The sequence below is a fragment of the Bos grunniens genome, chromosome 7 (genome assembly GCF_055505025.1).
Source record: "Bos grunniens cultivar Pamir isolate PY7600 chromosome 7, Bosgru_T2T1.0, whole genome shotgun sequence".
Lineage (NCBI taxonomy): Eukaryota > Metazoa > Chordata > Mammalia > Artiodactyla > Bovidae > Bos > Bos grunniens.
In genome coordinates, this window is record NC_141171.1 from 19686064 (window position 1) to 19708534 (window position 22471).

At 51.3% G+C, this 22471-nt stretch overlaps 1 protein-coding gene and 1 long non-coding RNA gene across 3 annotated transcripts; one reads left to right on the forward strand and one right to left on the reverse strand.

Annotated features, from left to right (window-relative positions):
- Positions 1 to 9861: 9861 nt before the first annotated feature.
- On the reverse strand, positions 9862 to 10495 carry LOC147368791 (uncharacterized). Its single transcript, XR_015166828.1, has 2 exons — positions 10137 to 10495; positions 9862 to 9960 (listed from the first exon to the last, which is right to left on the reverse strand). It is a non-coding gene; the product is annotated as an uncharacterized LOC147368791 (long non-coding RNA).
- Positions 10496 to 10528: 33 nt separating this feature from the next.
- UBXN6 (UBX domain protein 6) lies at positions 10529 to 22471 on the forward strand. 2 transcript variants are annotated; one of them, XM_086410072.1, is made up of 10 exons: positions 10529 to 10731; positions 13692 to 13855; positions 14436 to 14500; positions 15487 to 15615; positions 18773 to 18870; positions 19844 to 19919; positions 20604 to 20688; positions 20765 to 21115; positions 21342 to 21490; positions 21991 to 22471. In XM_086410072.1, exons 1-10 carry the CDS (start codon positions 10649 to 10651, stop codon positions 22114 to 22116), a joined length of 1326 nt encoding a protein of 441 aa, XP_086266198.1. In that variant the 5' UTR covers positions 10529 to 10648; the 3' UTR covers positions 22117 to 22471. The 2 variants fall into 2 exon arrangements, with proteins under 2 accessions (XP_086266198.1, XP_086266199.1); XM_086410073.1 differs by lacking the exon at positions 10529 to 10731 and adding an exon at positions 10971 to 11199.

The window sequence follows — 22471 nt, forward strand, 5'->3', positions numbered from 1 at the left end:
AACTCTTTGCGACCCCATGGACTGCAGCACTCCAGGCTTCCCTGTCCTTCACTGTCTCCCAGAATTTGCTCAAACTCATGTCCGTTGAATCAGTGATGCCATCCAACCATCTCATCCTCTGTCGACCCCTTCTCCTCCTGCCCTCAGTCTTTTCCAGCATCAGGGTCTTTTCCATTGAGTCAGCTCTTCACATCAGGTGGTAGAGCTCCCAAGTATTGGAGCTTCAGCTTCAGCATCAGTGCTTCCAGTGAGAATTCAGGGTTGATTAGGCAGTGCTCATCCAAATAATCCGGGATCATCTCCCCATCTCAAGGTCCTTACTTTAATCATATCTGCAACATCTCTTTTGCACAATATTACCATGTTCACAGGTTATCAGGATCAGGACATGGTCATCTTTAGGGTGAACTATTCAACTGATCACGGGGGTTAAAATCTCGGTCCGATAGAACTGAAGTCCTATTTCTCTATAGGGCAACTAAACTGCCACATGAATACATAAAAACAACCTCGACTCTTACTTTAGATCATACACACACACGAAGAAATCTTAAAATTTAAAAAAATGACATAAAAAAGAAATCTTAAAATTAATCGTATCCCTAAATGTAAAAACTAAACTATGAAGCTTTTTAAAGACAACATAGAAAAAAAAAAAATAAAGACAACATAGGAGTTTTTGGGTTTTCGTTTTTTTTTTTTTTTTACAACTCTGAGATACCTTTTAACACAATAATCAGAAGCTATTAAAAACCAGGTGACCTAGAGCAAGCAATTTGATTTTTCCAGACCTTAGGTTACTCATCTGTAAAATGGGAATCCCAACAGTGTTTGATTTATAAACAGAGCTGCTGTGAAGATTGCGAAGATGATACACAGAATATGGCATGTGAAGAGCACTCAGTAAGGGACTTCCCTGGTAGTCCGGTGGTTAAGCGTCCGCACCGTCAATGCAGGAGGTGCAGGTTCAATCTCTGGTTGGGGAACTAGGATCCCACACACTGCATGGCATGGCCAAAAGATTTTTTAAAAAACAACATGGACACATAAAAGCACTCAGCAAATATTACCAATGATTTTTATAAGAGGGAAGTGCTTGGGGGACTCAGATTAGACTACAACCAGTATGGAAAAGATAGTCAGGGAGGGCTTCCTGGAGGAAGAAGATTTCTTTAGAGAGATTGGGTAGAGGCCTCTTCCAGTAGAAATGAATACCTGGACAAAGGTCTGGAGGTAATAAGGCAAGAATAGTTCCAAGTAGCTAAGGGAGAGTGGGCAAAATGGGTGGAGAGAAGAGATGAGGCTTCTAAGAATCCCAGGAGCCTCCTGATCTTCAATGTACAGACAAAGTAGTCTGATAGCACTTTACTCTCAGGGAAGTGGGAATGGGTCTCTAGCATTTTCTGACTGTGTAATTTGGGGACAGTCCCTTTATCTTCATTTGAGACTATAAGCAATATGACTCTTATTTCACAGTGCTAAACTGGAATTTTCAGTATCAAATATTTAGAAAAGATGATAATGGTAACATAGTGTGTTATTCTATTAGTTAGCTACTGCTGCCCAACAAATTACCCCAGAATTTAGTTGCTTAAAACAGCAAACAAGGCTCCCCTTGTGGTCCACCTGCTAATGCAGGGGACACAGGTTCAATCCCTGGTATAGGAAGATTCAACATGCCACAGAGCAACTAAGCCCATGTACCACAACTACTGAGCCTATGGTCTAGAGTCTTGCAGCCACAACTACTGAAGCCTGAGCACCAAGATCCTGGGCTCCCCAACAAGAGAAGCCACCCAATGAGAAGTCCGAGCACCACCACTAGAGAGCTGCCCCTGCTCACTGCAACTAGAGAAAGCCTGCATGCAGCAACAAAGACCTGACCCAGCCAAAAATATATTAATTAATTTAAAAAATTAAAAAACTACAACAACAACAAACACTAGGATTTCCCTGGTGGTCCAGTGACTAAGACTCCACATTCCCAATGCAGGGGCCGTGGGTTTGATCCCTGGTCAGGGACCTAGATCCCACCTAACACAACCAAAAAAATAAATAAAAGATTCCACATTTTGCAACTAAGATCCAGTGCAGCCAAATAAACACATATTAAAACAAAACAACAGAAAACATTTATTGTTGTTGTTCAGTTGCTAAGTTGTGTCCTGCTCTTTGAGACCTCATGCACTGCAGCACTCTGGGCTTCCCTATTCTTCCACCTCCTGGAGCTTGCACAAACTCATGTCCATTGAGTCAATGATGCCATCCAACCATCTCATCCTCTGTTGTCGCCTTATCCTGCCTTCAATCTTTCCCAGCATTAGGGTCTTTTCCAATTAGTCAGCTCTTCACATCAGTTGGCCAACTGGAGCTTCAGCTTCAGCATCAGTCCTTGCAATGAATATTCAGGGTTGATTTCCTTTAGGATTGACTCGTTTGATCTCCTTGCAGTCCAAGGGACTCTCAAGAGTTTTCTTCAGCACCACAATTTGAAAGCATCTATTCTTTGGCACTCAGCCTTCTTTACGGTCCAACTCTCACATCCGTACATGACTACTGGAAAAACCATAGCTTTGACTATATGGACCTTTGTCAGCAAACATTTATTATCTTATGCAGATTCATAGAGTCAGGGGTCTGGGATGTTCTGGCTCAGGATCTCTTATGAGACCGATGCAGCCAGGACCACGTCATCTGAAGGCTTAGATAAGACTGGAGGAGCCTCTTCCATGGCAGCTTCCTTCCATGGCAGCTCTCTCCCACGGCTGTTGACTGGAGGCCTCAGCTCCTCCTCACAGGGCCCTCTCCGTATCACCACTTGGGCACCCTCACAACATGGCGGCTGGCTTCCCCCAGACGGAGTCATTCAAAAGCAAGAGTGTAGGGCCTTCCCTGATGGTCCAGTGGTTAAGAATCTGCTTTCCAATGCAAGGGACATAGGTTCAAGCCCTAGTCAAAGAACTAAGATCCCATATGCTGCAGAGCAACTAAGACGTTCAGCTGCAATCAGCCACAGCTAAGACCTGACACAGACAAAAATAAATATGTAAAACAAAATCGAGAGCATGAAGGAAAATGCAATGTCTTTTATGATCTAGTCTCAAAGTTGCACACTACCACTTCTGCCCTACTCCATTTGTTAAAAGTGAGTCACTAAGTCCAGCCCACATTCAATGGTAGGGGAATTAGGTTCTACCTTTGGAAAGCAGGAGTGTCAAACACTTTATGCATATATTTATTTTGTTTGTATCTGGCCGTGCTGCGCCACAAGTGAGATTTTAGTTCTACAGCCAGGGATGGAACCTGTGTCCCCTGTGGTAAAAGTGCAGAGTCCTAACCACTGGACCACCAGGGAAGTCCTGGACATATTTTTAAACCACCACAACCCTACACCTATAGTCAACAATTTTTTAATACTTATTTTTGTTTATTTGGCCATGGTTGTTCCTAGTTGCGGCACGCAGAATCTTAAATCTTACTTGCAGCATGTGGGATCTAGTTTCCTGAAAGTGAGAGTCACTCAGTCCTGTCTGACTTTTTGCGGCCCATGGACTATGCAGTCCATGGAATTCTCCAGGCCAGAATACTGGAATGGGTAACCTTTCCCTTCTCCAGGGGATCTTCCCAACCCAGGGATTGAACGCAGGTCTCCCACATTGCAGGTGGATTCTTGACCAGCTGAGACACCAGGGAAGCCCAAGACTACTGGAGTGGGTAGCCTATCCCTTCTCCAGATCTTCCTGACCCAGGAATCGAACCGGTGTCTCCTGCATTGCAGGCGGATTCTTTACCAACTGAGCTATCAAGGAAGCCCAGGGAAATTTCCTGACCAGGGCTCTAACCAAGGAGCCCGGCATGGGGAGCCCAGAGTCTTAGTCACTGGACTACCAGGAAAGTCGCTAACAATGGTTAATATTTTTGCATATGTGCTTTATATTCCTGTGTGAATATATATGCATTTGCTTTTAAACATTTGAAAGTAAGTTTCATACATCCATCATCACACGTCACCCTAAATACTAAATACTTCGTCACACTAAATACTTCGGCATTTCCCAAGAATCAGTCAGTTCAGTCAGTCAGTCAATTCAGTCGCTCAGTCGTGTCCGACTCTTTGCGACCCCATGAATCACAGCACGCCAGGCCTCCCTGTCCATCACCAACTCCCGGAGTTCACTCAGACTCACGTCCATCGAGTCAGTGATGCCATCCAGCCATCTCATCCTCTGTCGTCCCCTTCTCATCCTGCCCCCAATCCCTCCCAGCATCAGTCTTTTCCAATGAGTCATCTCTTCGCATCAGGCTGCCAAAGTACTGGAGTTTCAGCTTCAGCATCATTCCCTCCAAAGAAATCCCAGGGCTGATCTCCTTCAGAATGGACTGGTTGGATCTCCTTGCAGTCCAAGGGACTCTCAAGAGTCTTCTCCAACACCACAGTTCAAAAGCATCAATTCTTCGGTGCTGAGCCTTCTTCACAGTCCAACTCTCACATCCATACATGACCACTGGAAAAACCATAGCCTTGACTAGATGGACTTTTGTTGGCAAACTAATGTCTCTACTTTTGAATATGCTATCTAGGTTGGTCATAACTTTCCTTCCAAGGAGTAAGCGTCTTTTAATCTCATGGCTGCAGTCACCATCTGCAGTGATTTTGGAGCCCCAAAAAAGAAAGTCTGACACTGTTTCCACTGTTTCCCCATCTATATCCCATGAAGTGATGGGACCGGATGCCATGATCTTCGTTTTCTGAACGTTGAGCTTTAAGCCAACTTTTTCACTCTCCACCTTCACTTTCATCAAGAGGCTTTTTAGTTCCTCTTCACTTTCTGCCATAAGGGTGGTGTCATCTGCATATCTGAGGTTATTGATATTTCTCCCGGCATTCTTGATTCCAGCTTGTGCTTCTTCCAATCTAGCGTTTCTCATGATGTACTCTGCATAGAAGTTAAATAAGCAGGGTGACAATATATACAGCCTTGACGTACTCCTTTTCCTATTTGCAACCAGTCTGTTGTTCCATGTCCAGTTCTAACTGTTGCTTCCTGACCTGCATACAGATTTCTCAAGAGGCAGGTCAGGTGGTCTGGTATTCCCATCTCTTTCAGAATTTTCCACAGTTGATTGTGATCCACACAGTCAAAGGACTTTGTGGCTTTGGCATAGTCAATAAAGCAGAAATAGATGCTTTTCTGGAACTCTCTTGCTTTTTCCATGATCCAGGGGATGTTGGCAATTTGATCTCTGGTTCCTCTGCCTTTTCTAAAACCAGCTTGAACATCAGGAAGTTCACGGTTCACATATTGCTGAAGTCTGGCTTGGAGAATTTTGAGCATTACTTTACTAGCATGTGAGATGAGTGCAATTGTGCAGTAGTTTGAGCATTCTTTGGCATTGCCTTTCTTTGGGATTGGAATGAAAACTGACCTCTTCCAGTCCTGTGGCCACTGCTGAGTTTTCCAAATGTGCTGGCATATTGAGTGCAGCACTTTCACAGCATCATCTTTCAGGATTTGGAATAGCTCCACTGGAATTCCATCACCTCCACTAGCTTTGTTCATAGTGATGCTTTCTAAGGCCCACTTGAATAGGGACATTGAATTATATGCTACCTTTACCACACAAAGAAAATTCATATTTATGCCATGATGTTGTTTAATATTCAGTCCATTTCCAATTTTCTTCATTGTTCTATGAAGTTTTTGCAGCTTTTTCTTTTGAACCAGGATCAAATCAAGGTTCATGCACTGCAAGTAAAGATTACATTATTCTAGTCCATTTTGATAAAGATCTTGTTTATTTTTTGCAACTTTGACTTTCTCGAGCCACCAGGTAAGCTGGTTTGAAGAAAGTCTCACATTCTGGATTTGTCTATTTCCTTGTCAGGCTGTTTTTTTTTTTTTTTTCTCTAAAGTTTGAGTCTGCCACAAAGCATGTGGGATCTTAGTTCCCTGACAAGGGATTGAAGTTGCAGCCCCTGCAGTGGAAGTGAGAAGTCTTAACCACTGGACCACCATGAAATTCCCATGAGGCTGTTTTATTGTTTCTCTATCCTTTGTAATTCTCATAAATTTAGACCTAGAGGCTTAATGCAATTGTCTTTTACTTTAAAATGTTATTTTCTATCGTAAAAGTCAAAGAACCCCATTAAAGAGAGTTGAGAAAAAGGAGAAAAATCCCCTATAATCCCCCAACCCTAAATAACCAGTGTTAGAATTCTTTCCTTCTTCCTTACCTTGTTTTTTCCACAGCATGTTTTCTACCTATCGTAAACCAGTGGGCAGATAGCATCATCTATTGCATTTAAAAATTTTATTTACTGATTTATGGATTTATGACTGTGTTGGGTCTTTGCGGCTGTGCTCGGGCTTTCTCTAGTTATGGTGTGCAGGCTTCTCATCACAGTGGCTTCTCTTGTTGGGGAGCATAGGTCTTAGGGTGGGGGAGCTTCAACAGTTGCAGCGGGCAGGCTTAGCAGTGGTTGCACACAGGATTAGTTGCCCTGTAGCATGCGGAATCTTCTCAGACCAGGGCTCAAACCTGTGTCCTCTGCATTGGCAGGTGGATTCTTAACCACTGGACCACTAGGGAAGTCCCAACCATTGCATTTTTACTCAACACTGCAGTGTGGTGGGAAGCCTTCAAATTGGAGCCCAGTGATTTCCACCTCCTGACAGTCACATTGTTGTGAAGTCCGCACCCACACTGAGGGAAAGTCTCTGTCTGTGACACCAGTAGCAAATGTTAGAAATGATGGTATGTTAAGTCTGATACTGGGTTATAAAAAGACTGTGGCTTCTTTCTTGGGCAGTCCTCTCCCCCGCCTTTTAATTTTTTTTAATTGTGTTGGTTGCGCGGGGTTTTAGTTTCGGCATGCTGTATCTTTCGTGCTCTTCACTATGGTGCATCAGCTTCGCTCTCGTTGTGGCTCTTGGGTTTATTCGCCCTGTGGCATGTGGGATCTTAGTTCCCCAACCAGGGATTGAACCCTTGTCCCCTGCATTGGAAGACAGATTCTTAACCACTGGAACACTAGGGAAATCCCACTCCACTCTTGCTCGCTCCCTCCGTCTCACTCTCTTATTACCCACACAGGTCACACACACTGGAGGAACCCGGCCGCCATGTTATGATGACCCTCAAGTGGTGTATAGAAAGGTCTATATAGGGAGGGCCTAAGGCCTCTGATCAATAGCAATCAAGGCCCTATGACCTGCCAACAACCATTTGAGTGAGCTTGGAAGCAGCCCCTCCCTCAGTTGAGCCTTAAGATGTGGCCATAGCTCCAGACAACACTGACTTCAGCATCTCCTGAAAGCCTTGAGCCAGAGCCACCCAGCTAAGCCACTCCTGATTTCTGATGCACAGACATTTTGAGATAATGGTTGGTCTTTTAAGTTGGTAAATTTGGGGACTGCTTGTTATGCAGCAACTACTAACTTATACATCTCCTGAAGGATTTTCCCCTGGCTACAAATTAATTCACCAGACCACAGTTCCTTGCGGCTATAGACTGTTCAATAGAGGGGAGGATCAGACCACACATTACCCACTCTCAGCAGAGGGTCCACTCTCCCCTTTGCCCACCCTGCTCTGGGCACAGTGCTCTGTGAAATAAGCTACTACCTCAGGGCCTTCACCTTTGCTGTTCCTTCTGCCTGGAATGCTCTTCTCCCAGATACCGCCATGGTTTTGCCCCTTGTCTCCTTCAGACATTTCTATTCAAATGTCAGACCTTACTAGCCTATCTGAAAGAGAACTCCAATTGCTCTGGTTTTTTTTTTAATATGTATTTACTTATTTGGCTGCATGGGGTCTTAGTTGTGGCAAGCCATCTTCATTGCATCATGCAGGATCTTTCATTGCAGCACATGGACTCTGCAGCTGCTGGGCTCGGGCTTAGTAGTGCAGCTCATGGGCTTAGTTGCCCTGTTACATGTGAGATCTTAGATCCCTGACCAAGGATGGAACCCAAGTACCCTACATTGCAAGGTGGGTTCTTAACCACTGGACTACTGGAGAAGTCCCTCCCATCACTCTTGATTCCCTTCTCCTACTTTATTTTCTTTCACAGGAGTTATCACTACCCGTCACTATATACTTATTTAATAGTTGTATCCCTAATTGACTGTGAGCCCCTTGAGGGCAGGATCCCATCAGTCTTATTCTCTGTTGTGACTGTACTGGCCTGATACCCAGCAGATGCTCAGTAAATGTTCTGGGCATACTCTTGCACTCAATCACACAGTGAAAATGCAGCCATGAGAATTCCAACCTAAATGTGTGCACACATGCATGTGTTTTTTTTTTTTTTTGCTAGAGTATTTGGGGTGGGGGGCTTCCCTGGTGGCTTATACGGTAAAGAATCTGCCTACAGTGCAGGAGCCCTGGGTTCAGTTCCTGGGTTGGGAAGATCCCCTGGAGAACGGAATGGAAACCCACTCCAATATTCTTGCCTGGAAAATCCCATGGACAGAGAAGCCTGGTGAGCTATAGTCCATGGGGTCACAAAGAGTCAGATACGACTGAGCAACCAACATAAGAGTATTTTTTTAAATTATTTATTTATTTTGGCTGTGCTGGTTCTCCGTTCCTGCACAGGCTTTTCTCTAGTTGTGACTAGCAGCGGCTACTCTAGGTGTAGTGCGGGGGCTTCTCATTATGGTGGCTCCTCTTGTTGTGGAGCACAGGCTCTAGGGCGTGTGGGCTCAGTAGTTGCGGTTCCCAGCTCTAGAGTTCAGGTTTAGTAGTTGTGGTGCGTGGGCTTAGTTGCTCTGAAGCATGTGGAATCTTCCCAGACCAGGGATCAAACCAGTTTCCTGCATTGGCAGGCAGATTCTTTACCATTGAACCAAAAGGGAAACCCCGCCAGAGTATTGTATTATTTACTTTTTAAAAGATTTTTTTCCATGTGGACTATTTTCAAGTCTTTACTGAATTTGTTACTATATTGTTTCTGCTTTTATGCTTTGGATTTCTGGCCCCAAAGCATGTGGGATCTGGGGCTTCCCAGGTGGTGCTAGTGGTAAAGAACCTGCCTGCCAATGAGGGGGATGCGAGAGATGCAGATTCTATCCCTAGGTCAGGAAGATCTCCTGGAGTAGGAAATGACAACCTGCTCTAGTATTCTTGCCTGGAAAATTCCATGGGCAGAGCAGCCTGGTGGGCTACAATCCACTGGGCCGCAAAAAATACGACACAACTGAATGATTCAGCACAGCACATGTCTTATCTTAGCACCCTGACCAGAGATTGAACCTGCAGCCCCTGAATTGGAAGGCAAAGTCTTAACCATTGAACTGCCAGGGAAGTCCGTTTTCTGGAGTATTTAAAAAAATATCTGATAAAAATGGTTCATATAAAAAATTTTAATAAAAACAAAAACCTATCTGAGATGTTATTTCACCCACAAATACCTCAGAAAACATCTTTAGCTGAAAAAAATTTATTTTTAAACATCATTACAATGTCATTACCATTCTTAACAAAATCAACAATAGCTCCTTTATATCATCTAACACCTGGATCCAATCAAATTTCCCTGGTGGTCTCAAGCAAGCCCTTTTCCTGTGTGTGATTCTTATGTAATGTTACAAACTGCGTCCACCCTCCCATTCCCTCAATCGTTTCCCGCTTAATTTTTCTCCACATTACTAACACCATCCAGTCCACCATAGATTTTATATTTTCTGGCTCTCTCCTCCAATCAAAAAGATCACGAGTTCTTTGAGGTCAGGGAATTTTGTTTTCTACACTGCTGGTACAGAACGTACTCTCAAGAACTGTTCTTAAAGGAGTAAACCTGCAGTCCATGGAGTAGCAAAGAGTCGGACACGACTTGGCGACTGAACAACAACAAAATCATGATAACGTCCGCGATTTATTCAGAGATTTCGAATTGCAGCATCATCCTCACAGACCTCCTTTGAAGCCGGTGCTATTCGTATCCTCATTTCATAGCTAGGAAAACAAAGTTCAGCAAGGTTAAAGTTTGGGCTGCACTAGATTCTTCGTTGAACTCCGTCAGCGCTCTGAGGATAATCTCCGATCTCTTTAAGTTAAACCCCTCGGTGATCTGCTATCCAGGGTCCCCAAGCCCTAGCTCTGTGCAACCCATCCTCTTCATTTTCTCCCACCTTGTGTTTGTTGAGGACTACTGGCACTGACCACGTGGCTGGGTCGTGGGGACTTTACCCCCACACAGAGTTGGGACTTTTTCACGTGACCGCTGGGTAGCCAGGGAAGGTTCTTGAGTAAGTAAAAGGACAGGGCCAGCGCTTTCTCCGCGGGGTCCTCGGCCTGTCCCTCTCCCTCTTGTCACTCCTTGGGGAACGCGGTGGAAGGCGCTGAAGCACAACCTCCCTCCCTCCCTCTGGAAGCACCGTCGTTGCCCCTGGCAACAGAATCCAGACGAACCACAGAGACGCGCCCCGAGAGTGCAGAGTGGTCACTTTGGGCCAGCAAGACGCAGAGATCTAGAGAGGCACGCTGCGCCGATTGTCACGTGGACTGCCCTCGCGAAGGCGGGACTTCCGGCGGCGCCGTATTTTTTTTCCGGTTGCTGGCTCCTGCCGGCCCCTCCCGTACTGGGCCCTGCGCCCCCCCCCCCACCCCCCCGCGGCCCCCTGCCGCCGGGCCCGCCGCCACTATGAAGAAATTCTTCCAAGAGATCAAGGCCGACATCAAGTTCAAGAGCGCGGGACCGGGTCAGAAGCTCACGGAGTCGGTGGGGTGCGTGACAGGCGTTGAAGCTTGAGACCCGGGGACGGGGATGGGCTTGGGGGGGCGGGGGGCGGCGCGCGGGAAGTCTAGGAAAGGCGAGGGGCGTGGAGGGGCGGCTGAGAGAACTTGGGGGACACCTCCGGGGGCGGGGCACGAGGGAGGGGTGGGAGTTGGGGGAGGGGAGGCCTCTGGGGGCGGGGCAGAGGGAGCGAGGCTCGAGGGGGCGGGGCTGCAGGAACTGAGGGGTCAGTTAAGAGACCCTAGCCGGTTAGGGCGGGCGGTAAGGGAGAGGCCAGGGATGCGGGGAACGGCCCCTGAAAAGTCATCGCCTAAGATCTGAGGGCATCTCGGTGATCAGAAGCTGGGGACTGATCCTGGAGAAACAAGAAGAACTGGGGTCGCAAAAAGTCGTGAAGCTTAAGCTCCGTGGCGATAGAGAACTGGGCCTTGGTTGTGGAGCAGGAGGGTGGACGGGAGGTAAGGATCCGGAGAGCTTAGGCGTTGTTGGAGATGTGGTCAGGCTTGGGAGGTGCGGGTGAACTGCGGGGGGCGGGGGGGAGGTGAGTGGCTCTGTGAGGGGCTGTGGAAGGTCTGGGAGGAGAAGGGAGGCAGGTGGGTGGAGTTGAGGACCTGGGGGACTCCGACTAGAAGGAGATGGGGGTCCTCCTCGTGGGTGATCGCTGAGTGGCCTGAAGGCCCCGGAGGGAGACCTGGGAGGGGAGGGAAGGTGGCCTCCACTTCAGGCCTCTGTAACTTGACTGGGGAGAACTTGAAGAGAGGGGCCTGGGGCCACACTGGAGACTCCATGGGGAAGTGTGAGGGGCCAGTGCTGAGCAGAAGATAGTGATGAGCTGGAGTGGATGGGCTGAGAAGGCTCCACTCTGGGGAGGAATGAACAGAAGGAGTCTAGAAGGGGCTGGGATTCCTACAGGGAGCTACAGAGAGGGCTTGGAGGCCCGAGGGGGTTTAGGATGGGGAGTGACTAAAGAAAGTTGTCAGCCTGGGGAGGGGTCTGTGAGGCATAATGGAAGGGATTGTGAAGAGGTGGGGGCTGGGAGGACAGACTGGGTGGCCGGCAGTAAGGGTTGGTGAGGGAATCCTGAGGCAGTGGGGGTGGGTAAGGGAGAGTGGGTGCATGGTAAGAACATCAGGGCATCTGTCATGAGGCTTGGGGGTTCCCTAGGGTTCTTGGGAAGGGATCACTGAGTGGGGTGAAGGAGGCCCATGAGGGCCAGATCTGTGAGTCAGGGAGGAAAGTGCAGGTCCCGGGAGCCTGAGGGTAGCGGGGAAAGGAGGACCCCTTTAAAGGGGCCCAGGGAGAGTCATGGGCCAAACAAGGGAGTCCATTCATTTGTCCATCAAGTAGTGAGTGGAGGTGGGAGCTGGAGCAGCTGGGACTGTGTGTGACTGGAAGGAGGTGAGGGCTGATGGTTTTGTCAGACTGGAAGCCTGGAAGGAGAGGGGAGGGAAGTCATGTGGAAATTTGGGCTTCCATGATGCGCCTGGAGCCAGACTAGAGATGCAGGATGTGTGTCCAGCTAACTGCCACGGCATGAGAATCCCTGCCCTCTCAGGGCTCCCCTTCCTGTGAGGGGAGGTGGACAAGTAAGCCAATACATAAATGATGGAAGGTTTGCTGTGAAGGAAAAAAAAACAGGGTTGAGATTGCCAGCGATGCTGGGGACTGTTAGGTGGTCTGAGAACGTCTCTCTAAGAAGGGGAAGTTTGAGCTCAGATTTAGCCGTGTGGAAATCAACCCATACCATACACATGCATGCACTGTTGAAGTGGCCCCTGTCCATCCCAGGAAGAATACTCCCCCAGACAGCAGAGTGCAAAGGTCTTGTGGTGGAAGACCGTCAGACCAAAGATGGGAGCAAATGAGGGAAAGGGCAGCTCGTGAGGGGCCTGTGTTTGCTACAGGGTTTTGTCGTTCTTGGGGTAAGGGGGCTGTATATGCAGAGGAGTGACTGGGTTTTAGAAGAACCCCTTTGGCTGCCAGGATGAGCCATGAAGGGAGGAGGGGGAGTGAAAGGTTTGGAAAATGATGCTTTTATTGAATGGTGGGGCTCGGGCGGGGCTACCCATAGGTGACTTGTCTGTTCTTCAGCCTGAAACTTTCAGCTGTGGACAGGGTGGGCAAGAGGAGCAGGGATCAGAAAAGAGGGCTGCCCTGGGTGTCTGACCAGAGATGGGGACCGGGGAAGGGCGGAGGCGCAGAAAGGCCGTGAATGCAGAGTCTTGGCTCCCTCTTGAGATATAGCACAGGTGATTCCAGCTCCCAAAGAGAGAGTCCTGAGGGAAGAAGAGCAAGGCAGAGTCAGACCTGGGTGGGAGGCAGGACTCTACTGGAATGAGGAGGAGGCCAGGTCATTTCCCGGCTGGGTCAGGGCTAGAGGGTGCCCATCCTGCGGGGCAATCACCCTGCTTCCCAGGGTGGAGGCAATGCCAAACCACATCTCTCTAGCCTGCCTCACACAGGGCCTGTGTGCAGCCTGGCACACTGCCCCAGCTTCCATGAACCTCTGGGGCTTGTGAGAGAGTGGCTGGAGCCCTCGCAGGGAGGAACGTTGCCCTGAGGAATAGACATGCTGAGCCTTAGCTCCTGGCATGCCATCTACCTGGCACACAGTTGGTGCTCAGTAGACGAAGTCTGGATGGGTCTTACCCTTGTAGACAATACGGGTAGAGACTCTCCCATGGGGAAGGGGGCAGACGGTGGGTGTGCTCTCCCCCCGCCTGACAGGTGACGACTCCGAGGCCCAGACCAGGACAGGATTTGCCCAGAAGGGCCAAGCAGGGAATAGAACCACCATCTGCCTCCAGGGACTCCTCTGTCAGCGTTAGAACCACTGTCTGGTGGCCCCCAGGGAAGAGGCACGGCTGTGTCTGCTGGGACAGGAGGGGGAGGGGACAGAAACTCTCCTGCCAACCCCATGTCACCTCACCATCCCCTTGCATCTCCTTAGGGAGAAGGCCCCCAAAGAGAAGCCCAGCCAGCCGCCAGTGCGACAGCCCCGCCAGGGACCCACCAATGAGGCGCAGATGGCGGCAGCAGCGGCCCTGGCCCGGCTGGAGCAGAAGCAGCCCCGGGCACGGGGTCCCACATCGCAGGACTCCATCCGGAACCAGGGTGAGCCTCGACTGTCCTCCAGCCATGGCGGGGGGACATGGGGCAGGTGGAGCAGGCCTCTCCCCACTGTCCTCTAAGCGGATCCTCTGCTTCTCATAGGTCCCGGAGCCTTCGGGCTCCCACACTTTGAGGTAGGAGGAGGTTTAAATCACAGTTGTGAGGAAGATCCCCTGGAGAAGGAAATGGCACCCCACTCCAGTATTCTTGCCTGGAGAATTCCACGGACAGAGGAGTCTGGCAGGCTACTGTCCATGGGGTAGCACAGAGTCATACGTGACTGAGCAACTAACACTTTTACCACAAAGGGGAAGTGCTGGTGAAAAGGCTCAGGAGGGGTCTGTCTGTGATCTGGGGCAGGGATGTCTGGGATGGTGGAGGGAGACAGAACCAGGACTTGGAGCAGGAGGAGGGCATGGTCTGGTGCAGCCTGAGCCTGGGGGCATGGAGAGGTGCGGGGGCCAGGAGGACCTCGAGCTGGAAGGACTAGAGTGTGACCCGTATAAGGATTCAGGCCTGGACGTGGCGTGCAGGCTCACTCCACACACTGATGTGTTCTCCGTCTCCCTGCCTCTCCCCACAGTGAGAAAGGAACTCCGGGCTGAAGCAGCGGTCAGTGGGGACCCAGAGGCCCCAGGGAGCAACACGGTAAAGACATTGCGGCAGCAGCAGTGGGACCCCCAAAGTGGGGCCTCGGGAGGGGGGCCTGGAGGGCCTGCTTGGGCTCTTTCCTCCTCTGGTCTTATTGGTGCCCAGTCCTGGGCTGTAAGCATCTGCTGCTGGGGAGGGGAGGGAGATGCAGCTGTCAGGGTGGATCGAGGTCACCTCTGGCCTCAGGGTACTGAGGCAGGTTAGGGAACCCCGTGGTGGAGGGTGGTGTCATCTGGGACCTGCATGCCTGGCGCATAATGAAACCAAACCCAAGTGCCGGGGGAGGGGCTGCACATCCATTCAGTCATTCCCCTGTAACCACACACGGAGAGGAGCTGTTACAGTTCCCATTTTTCAGAAGAGAAAACTGAGGTTCAGAGAGCCCAGTGTCCTCAGTTTGCACCTCGAAACCAGCAGGGGCAGGACTGGAATTCCCAGGCTGTCTGACTCCAAAGCCCTCTCTTAGCGCTGCCCTCTGCTGCTTTCCTTGGTAGTGGGGCACACAGAGACTGGTGTAATCTAACAGAGAGCTTGGCGGAAAGGGTGTTCTGAGCAGCACCACCCGTGAGGCCTGAGAGTTTTAGAAAGGAAGGAACCTTGAAGATGACCTAGGAATTGAGTTGCAGACCAAGGCTGGGGCTCACCCAGGGTACCTTTGACCCCCTGACTCCCTTTCCAAAGCCCCTTCCTCACTCCTCAGTCAGGGGGAGCAGGAGCCCTCAGTTGAGCATTTGCTCTGTGTCCAGAGCACGCTCTGTGTTCCTTATCTTGTTGAATTCTGAGTTGGTCCCTCAAGGACATCTTACAACCCCGAAGATGAGCTCCGAGGGGCTTGGCTACTGGGCCACAGTGTTCCACAGTAGGCAGAGGTGACAACGTTAGGCCTAGGGCTGTCTGGCTCCCAGGGCTATGCTCTCAGGAGTGTGGCACTCAGGGTGGCCTTTGTCCACAGTCCAGGCTGACACCTTCTCCCATCTTCCCAGGCGCCTGAGCCCAAAGAGGAAGGCTCTGCCCACCTGGCGGTGCCCGGGGTATACTTCACCTGCCCCCTCACGGGGGCCATCCTAAGGAAGGACCAGCGGGACGCCCGCATCAGAGAGGCCATTCTCATGGTGAGTGCCTGCCCCGATGCCTGAGCTGCCCCTTGAAGTCTGGAAGGCCCAGCAGCCCCTGCAGCGTCACCACCTGGGTGTGCTCCAGTTCTGTGCTAACCTTCCTCACCTGTGGGACAGAATTCACAGTCCGGGAGGGTAGGTGGAGAAAGCCGCCTCCACCCTCCCCGGGGCACCAGCTCTGAGCGTGTTATATCCGTTCTCAGAGATGCTCCAGATACAAACTACCGAGGCATCTGTATCTCCTACATGGGCTGCGTTTTTGTTTTACATAAAAATCAATCTGCCGTTCACATCTGACATGGAACTGCAGCATTTATCAGTACAGGAAGAATTTCCATGTTTTGTTTTTTTTTTTTTTTTGCTTAAAATTCTTTATTAGGAAATAATTCCAAACCTAAAGAAAAAGTACAAGAACAGAAAGAACATCTGAATCTCCTTCACCTAGGGTAGGAGTGACCTATTACTGTTCCAACAGATTATTACAAATATTACAAATGTGGTGCCTCCAGAGGCACGTCTCTGCCCTCACAGTTCTGGAAGTTAGGAGTGGGCTACAGTCAAGATGGTCACAGGGCTGTGAGCCTTCTGGGAGCCCTGGGGATTCAGGCTGTTTGCTGCTGTTCCTTCGCTGCCTTCACGGCCAGCTGAGCCAGGCCAGGCCTTTCCTAGCTGCCCGCTCTCTGCTTCTTTCTCTGTCTTCCCCCTCTTCAGGGCCCTTACGACTCCATTGGGCTCACCTGGTAATCCCAGCTAATCTTATCTTAAGGTCAAATCAACAGCCTTAACTCCATCTGCTCAACCCCTGCCCCTTAACCTACATTCTCCCAGGTTCCAGGGATCAAGTTACAAATACCTGTGTCATTCTCCCCACCTTACCCAAACCTGCCAGTTGTTAACGTTTTTACCTCATTTGCTCTATCACCCCTCTCTGTTTTTTTTTTTTTTTTTGCCACGCCGCATGTGGGATCTTAGTTCCCCCACTAGGGATGGAACCCACACACTTTGCATTGGAAGCACAGAATCTTAACCACCGGACCATCATGGAAGTCCCTCTATTTTTTTCTGAGCGGTTTGAAAGTCTGCTTTCTCCATAGTGACTGCACGGTGACTCCTGTAAATTGTTCCTTGACTAACCAGCCCTGTGTTGATGAGCATGTAGGAAGTTTCCAATCTTTCACTAGAGAGGACAATATTTATGATGAAAACCTGGTCTGTACAGCACTTCGAGCTGTAGGTTCCATTCCAGAAGCTAAGTTGCTGGAACAAAGAACATCTGCGTCAGGCTTTGGATAGTTGTCCCCAGGTGATCCTCCATAGAGTTTGTCCCGACTCACTCTGTCACCAGCATTGTGGGAGAAAGTTCCCATTTGCCCTGTCCCCTGTCACTGTGGGTGACCAAACGTTCATTGCCTCTACCCAAATTGATAGGTAAAAACATTTCAGCAGTTTTTAGTTTGCATCTCCCTTTTTAGGGTTAGGTTGTCTATGTTTTCATATGAGAATGCATCTTTTGACCATTTTTGTATTGGGTTTTTTTTTTATTATTGATTTGTAGGCACTCTTTACATATTAGGGAAATGAGGTTTTTGTCTATGATCTGGGGATATTTTACTCCAGTTTATATATTTTTTTCTCCAGCTTATTTTTATATTCTGCTTATGGTCACATAGCCATGCAGAAATTTTTTCTATGTAATTCAATGCATTGATTTTAATTTATGGCTTCCAGGTTTTTGGCATACTTAGAAAAGCCTTCCCTACTAAAGAATTAAAACAGTTCTTCCATGGTTTTTCTAGTGCTATTCTGTCTTGCTTTTTAATGTTTAAAGGTTTGCTCCAACTAGAATTTATCCCTGTGTAGAATATGATGCATGCAGCTAGGGTTATTTTCATTTTCAAAAAATTTTCATTGGAGTATAGTTAATTTACAGTGTTGTGCGTGTTTATTTTTTCCCCAGATAGTTACCCAGTTTTCCCCAGTCCTTATTTGTTGAAATACCTGTCTCTGGCCACTGTGAAGTCCACCCCCATCACAACATGAATACCTACATGGACGTTGTGTTCCTTTGTTCCTTGTCTGTTCACATCCCCTGGTCCTAATTTAAATGAGGCTGCAGGCTGCCTGGATACTTCTGAGAACAGCATTGGGAGCTGCAGCTCTTTGCTGGGGGGTGGGTGTGCTTGTCCCAGGAGGCTGAAGTGGGGGCCGTCAGCCTGGCTCAGCCATATCCTGAGGACGGCCCCCCCCCGCCTCCATCTCACAGCTGCTGCTTTGCAGACCCACTTACTTGGCCCGTCTGAACCTTTTTGTCTTATGCTGGTAACTGGCAGACTGGACAAGGTCCAGATTTGAAGTCCCCAGGAGAGTTGACCCAGTTCACATCAGATGTCAAGTGACACATGGCTGCTGAAGGCTGACCCCCACTGTAGTTCAGAGAGGCGGGCCGGGGCAGGCAGAGGCTTCACACCTACCTTCCAGGAGCTCTGGCTGGGCTTCTGCGGGGGTACACAGGTAGATCTGAGTGGCCAAGTGGTCTCTGCTCTGATCCATCACCTCTAATGACCCCACTGTTTACCCGCACCCCTGTTCAGGCAGAGCAGATGTGTTTGAGGCTGCCGCAGGTACCAGCCCCACTGGCCATGTAACTGCTGACTTTCTGGGGCTGCGGAAAAACAAGACCCCACAGTGAGGCCATGTGCTTGGCTGTCCAGTGCGAGCACACTTGCGCCTGACCCTGCTCCTCACCTCGGTGACCCATTCTCAGTCTCTCCCTACTGCGATGCTGTTTGCTGGGTCCCTGGGGGCACCCAGAGGCTGGGCCAGCTGAGGGATCAAACACGGCCCCTCCAATCCCCAGGGAAGCAGGTGGCACCCCCAAGGCAGGGGGACGGGTCAGCGGCATCTCCACTGTTTTGCCTCCCTGGCTGTGCATTGGGCAGCCGCAGGTCACAGACCTTTTTTGCATCCTGTTTCTGCCACCTCAGTCTGTTTCTAGAACGTCCCTTGCAGGGCTGGGGGATTAGGAGAGGCAGTGCGTCTACAGTGGCTGGCAGGTTCCGGACATGCTGCCAGTGTGTGCTGAGAGCCGGGCCACTTAGCCAGTGTGGCCCCGAGGAGGGTGCTTCCTGACCCTCTGCTTTCTTGACTCCCCCAGCACTTCTCCACTGACCCAGTGGCTGCCTCCATCATGAAGATCCACACGTTCAACAAGGACCGGGACCGGGTGAAGCTGGGCGTGGACACCATTGCCAAGTGAGTGGGCAGCCCTCTCCCACCAGGCGCCAACTCCTGCTGAGGAGGCCTGCAGGAAGCATGGTCCTCTCCCTGGGCCCTTGGGGAAGGGGTCTGGTCTCTCTGGGGCCATTTATCAATCTTTAAAATGAAGAGGTTTATTGCATCTGTTCAGTTCAGTTGCTCAGTCGTGTCCAACTCTGCAACCCCATGGACTGCAGCACACCAGGCTTCCCTGTCCATCAGCAACTCCCAGAGCTTACTCAAACTCATGTCCATCGAGTCAGTGATGCCATCCAACCATCTCATCCTCTGTCATCCCCTTCTCCTCCCGCCTTCGATCTTTCCCAGCATCAGGGTCTTTTCTAGTGAGTCAGTTGTTTGCATCAGGTGGCCAAAGTATTGGAGTTTAGCTTCAGCATTAGTCCTTCCAATGAATATTCAGGACTGATTTCCTTTAGGATGGACTGGTTGGATCTCCTTGCAATCCAAGGGACTCTCAAAAGTCTTCTCCAACACCACAGTTCAAAAGCATCAATTTTTTGGCACTTAGCTGTCTTTATAATACAACTCTCACATCCATACACGACTACTGGATAAACCATAGCTTTGACTAGACGGACCTTGTATCAGGGGTTCCCAACCCTGGCTTCCTATTGGGATCATCAGAAGAGAGTGAAGAGGCAGGGTCGCCCTGTTCCTCTTATTGAGCAGGTCTGGGTGGCGGTGCCTAGCAGTTTGTGCTACTCAGGAGCCCCCCAAGCTGGAGGACCTCCAGGGACCCATCAGCTCCAGAGACCGTTCTGGCCCTGCCCCGCTCTACCCACCGTGGCAGGTCATTGGTGCCCTCAGAAGGCAGGACCGAAGGGGAGGCCTGGTGTCTTGGGCGCCAGGGGTCGGGGTTTGTGGGGTGTCCAGGTATGGCAGCACCTTGCTTGGGGTCACCCTTAATGAGGTGGCGTGGCTCTGAGCTGTCGGCCCCTATCCATCCCAGGTACCTAGACAACATCCACCTGCACCCAGAGGAGGAGAAGTACCGAAAGATCAAGGTGCAGAACAAGGTGTTCCAGGTGAGGGCTGCTGGCAGAGGGACTGGGCCTGGTGTGACTGGGCCCATGAGGCCCCCCAGGACCCAAGCCATCACAGGGAGCAGCTGGCTTGCAGACAGCCTGGGATGGGGGCTACAGCTGGCTGCAGAAGGGCCCCTACTTGGGGGGTGGGTTAGAGGGGTGGGCAGTGGGGAGCAGTCCAGGTGGGCTGAGGTGGGGGGTGGGAGGGTGGGCTCTCTGAGCACCATACACCCTCTGCCCTGCCCACCACCCACAGTGTTGAGTTAGTTGAGAGAACATCAGCACTGGGGAGGTTTTCCACACAAAGGCAGGCTTCTGGCATCTGTGGAGAAATTGGCCCATCACCCTGGCCCGTGGTATCTGCTCCTGTGGCCGGAAGGGCCCCACTTTCTTCTGGTGGCTTCCACCTGAGTCCAGCATCACACAGCTGGCCTGCCCCACCTTTGGCACTCCCTCCTCACGTTGTCCTTTGGATCTTCAGCCTGCCCTGGTGTTGACTTTTCTCGGTACCCGGCCCTCTGTGAGCTCAGCCCCTCAGACGGCTTCAGGAGTTCAGCCTGTCCAGGGATAGCAGCTGCACTGAGACCAGGGACTCCGGGCCGGGAGGGCCAGGGTGGGCGGAGAGTCTTGAGGGGCACAGGGAGGCCCCCAAGGGTCCCGTGTGACCTCTGCCTCCGCTCTCAGGAACGCATTCACTGCCTGGAAGGGACCCACGAGTTTTTTGAGGCCATCGGTTTCCAGAAGGTGCTGCTTCCAATCCCTGACCAGGGTAAGAGCCAAGTTGGGGCAGGAGGGTCCGGCGAGGGGTCTCCCTGACTAGGCAGTGACGTTTCTGCGTGTTCCAGAGGGCCCCGAGGAGTTTTACGTGTTGAGCGAGGCCGCTCTGGCCCAGCCTCAGAGTCTGGAGCGGCACAAGGAGCAGCTGCTGAGCGCCGAGCCTGTGCGTGCCACTCTGGCCCGCCAGCGCCGCGTCTTCCGGCCCTCGACCCTGGCCTCGCAGTTTGACCTGCCCGCGGACTTCTTCAACCTCACGGCCGAGGAGATCAAGCGGGAGCAGCGGCTGCGGTCGGAGGCCGTGGAGCGGCTGAGCGTGCTACGGACCAAGGCCATGCGTGAGCGGGAGGAGCAGCGGGAGATGCGCAAGTACACGTACACGCTGCTGCGCGTGCGCCTCCCCGACGGCTGCCTGTTGCAGGGTCCGTTCTGGGCACCTGTGCGGTACCTCCAGGCTGCGTTTGTCCCCGGGGAGGTGTGCGTGCGCGTCCCCGACGGCTGCCTGCTGCAGGGTGCAGGGTGCGCGCTGGGCGCCCGTGTGGCCTGTCTGGGCTGCGCTCGTCCCCGGGGAGGAGGCTGAGGGCTCACGGCCGGCTGGCGCAGAGGGGCTCCCACGAGCTCCAGCGCCACTTGACTGTCTCACCCCAGGGACCTTCTACGCCCGGGAGCGGGTGGCGGCGCTGTATGGGTTTGTCCGGGAGGCCTTGCAGAACGACTGGCTGCCCTTTGAGCTGCTGGCCTCGGGTGGGCAGAAGCTGTCGGAAGATGAGAACCTGGCCTTCAACGAGTGTGGGCTGGTGAGTGATGGCTCCCCGCACCTTAACCCGACTCTCTGGGCTCTTGTTAAATCATCACAAGCCCCCAAGAGGGGATGGGATGGTACTGGGGAGGTGTCCCTGGGTGTTAAGACTCACCTTCCCACTTGTGGTGTGGCCTTGAGTAACTTCTGTTTGCAAAATGGAAATGTGCCAAGTGTGTTAAGAGTCCTCTGCAAAGCAGAGACCAGAAGGCATTCAAAATGCAGGAATTCTTTGAGAGGATGAAGGAGGGGGCTGGATTGCGGTCAGACCCTGATTCAGGGAGACTGGGAAGGAGGCCTGGAGAGGAAGTGCCAACTGCTGCCCCGGGCTGGGTGGGCTTCAGCCAGGCCAGGGGGGCGTCCTCATCTGATGTGCCCTTGACAGCACAGCGGTGCTATCACCCGTGGGCCGGAGCAACCCTGGGCGAGCGTGGCCTGGGCTCCAGCAGGGAGATTTGAACGTGAAGCTGGACCTCTGCGCCTCTCACCCTGCTGCAGGTACCCTCTGCCCTCCTGACCTTCTCGTGGGACGCAGCTGTGCTTGAGGACATCAGGGCTGCAGGCACCCAGCCAGACACGTCTATCCTGAAACCCGAGCTCCTGTCGGCCATTGAGAAGCTCTAGTGAAATAAAGCAGGGTTGGCTCAGTCCCACCGTGGGTCTGTCTCGTGCTCTCCTCCACGTTCTCCCGTCCCAGTCCCTGTCCCACCTCCAGAACCACTCGCCCTGCCCATGGGGCAGTGTGAGCATGAGGAGGGGCGCTGGCTGGCCGGGCACACAGCCGTGACCACCGTCAGGAGAGGGCATCACTAGTAATCTGTTTAACAGAAGCCCTGGGTGCCTCCCAGGCAGAGCAGCCTGCAGCCCTGGCCAGGACCCTGTGTGCAGTGGCCCTAGGGTAACTGGCCAAGGGAGGCCTGGGCCTATCAGAACAAGTTCTGTAAAGTTATAAACCTGAATAAACAGATGTTGACTAGTT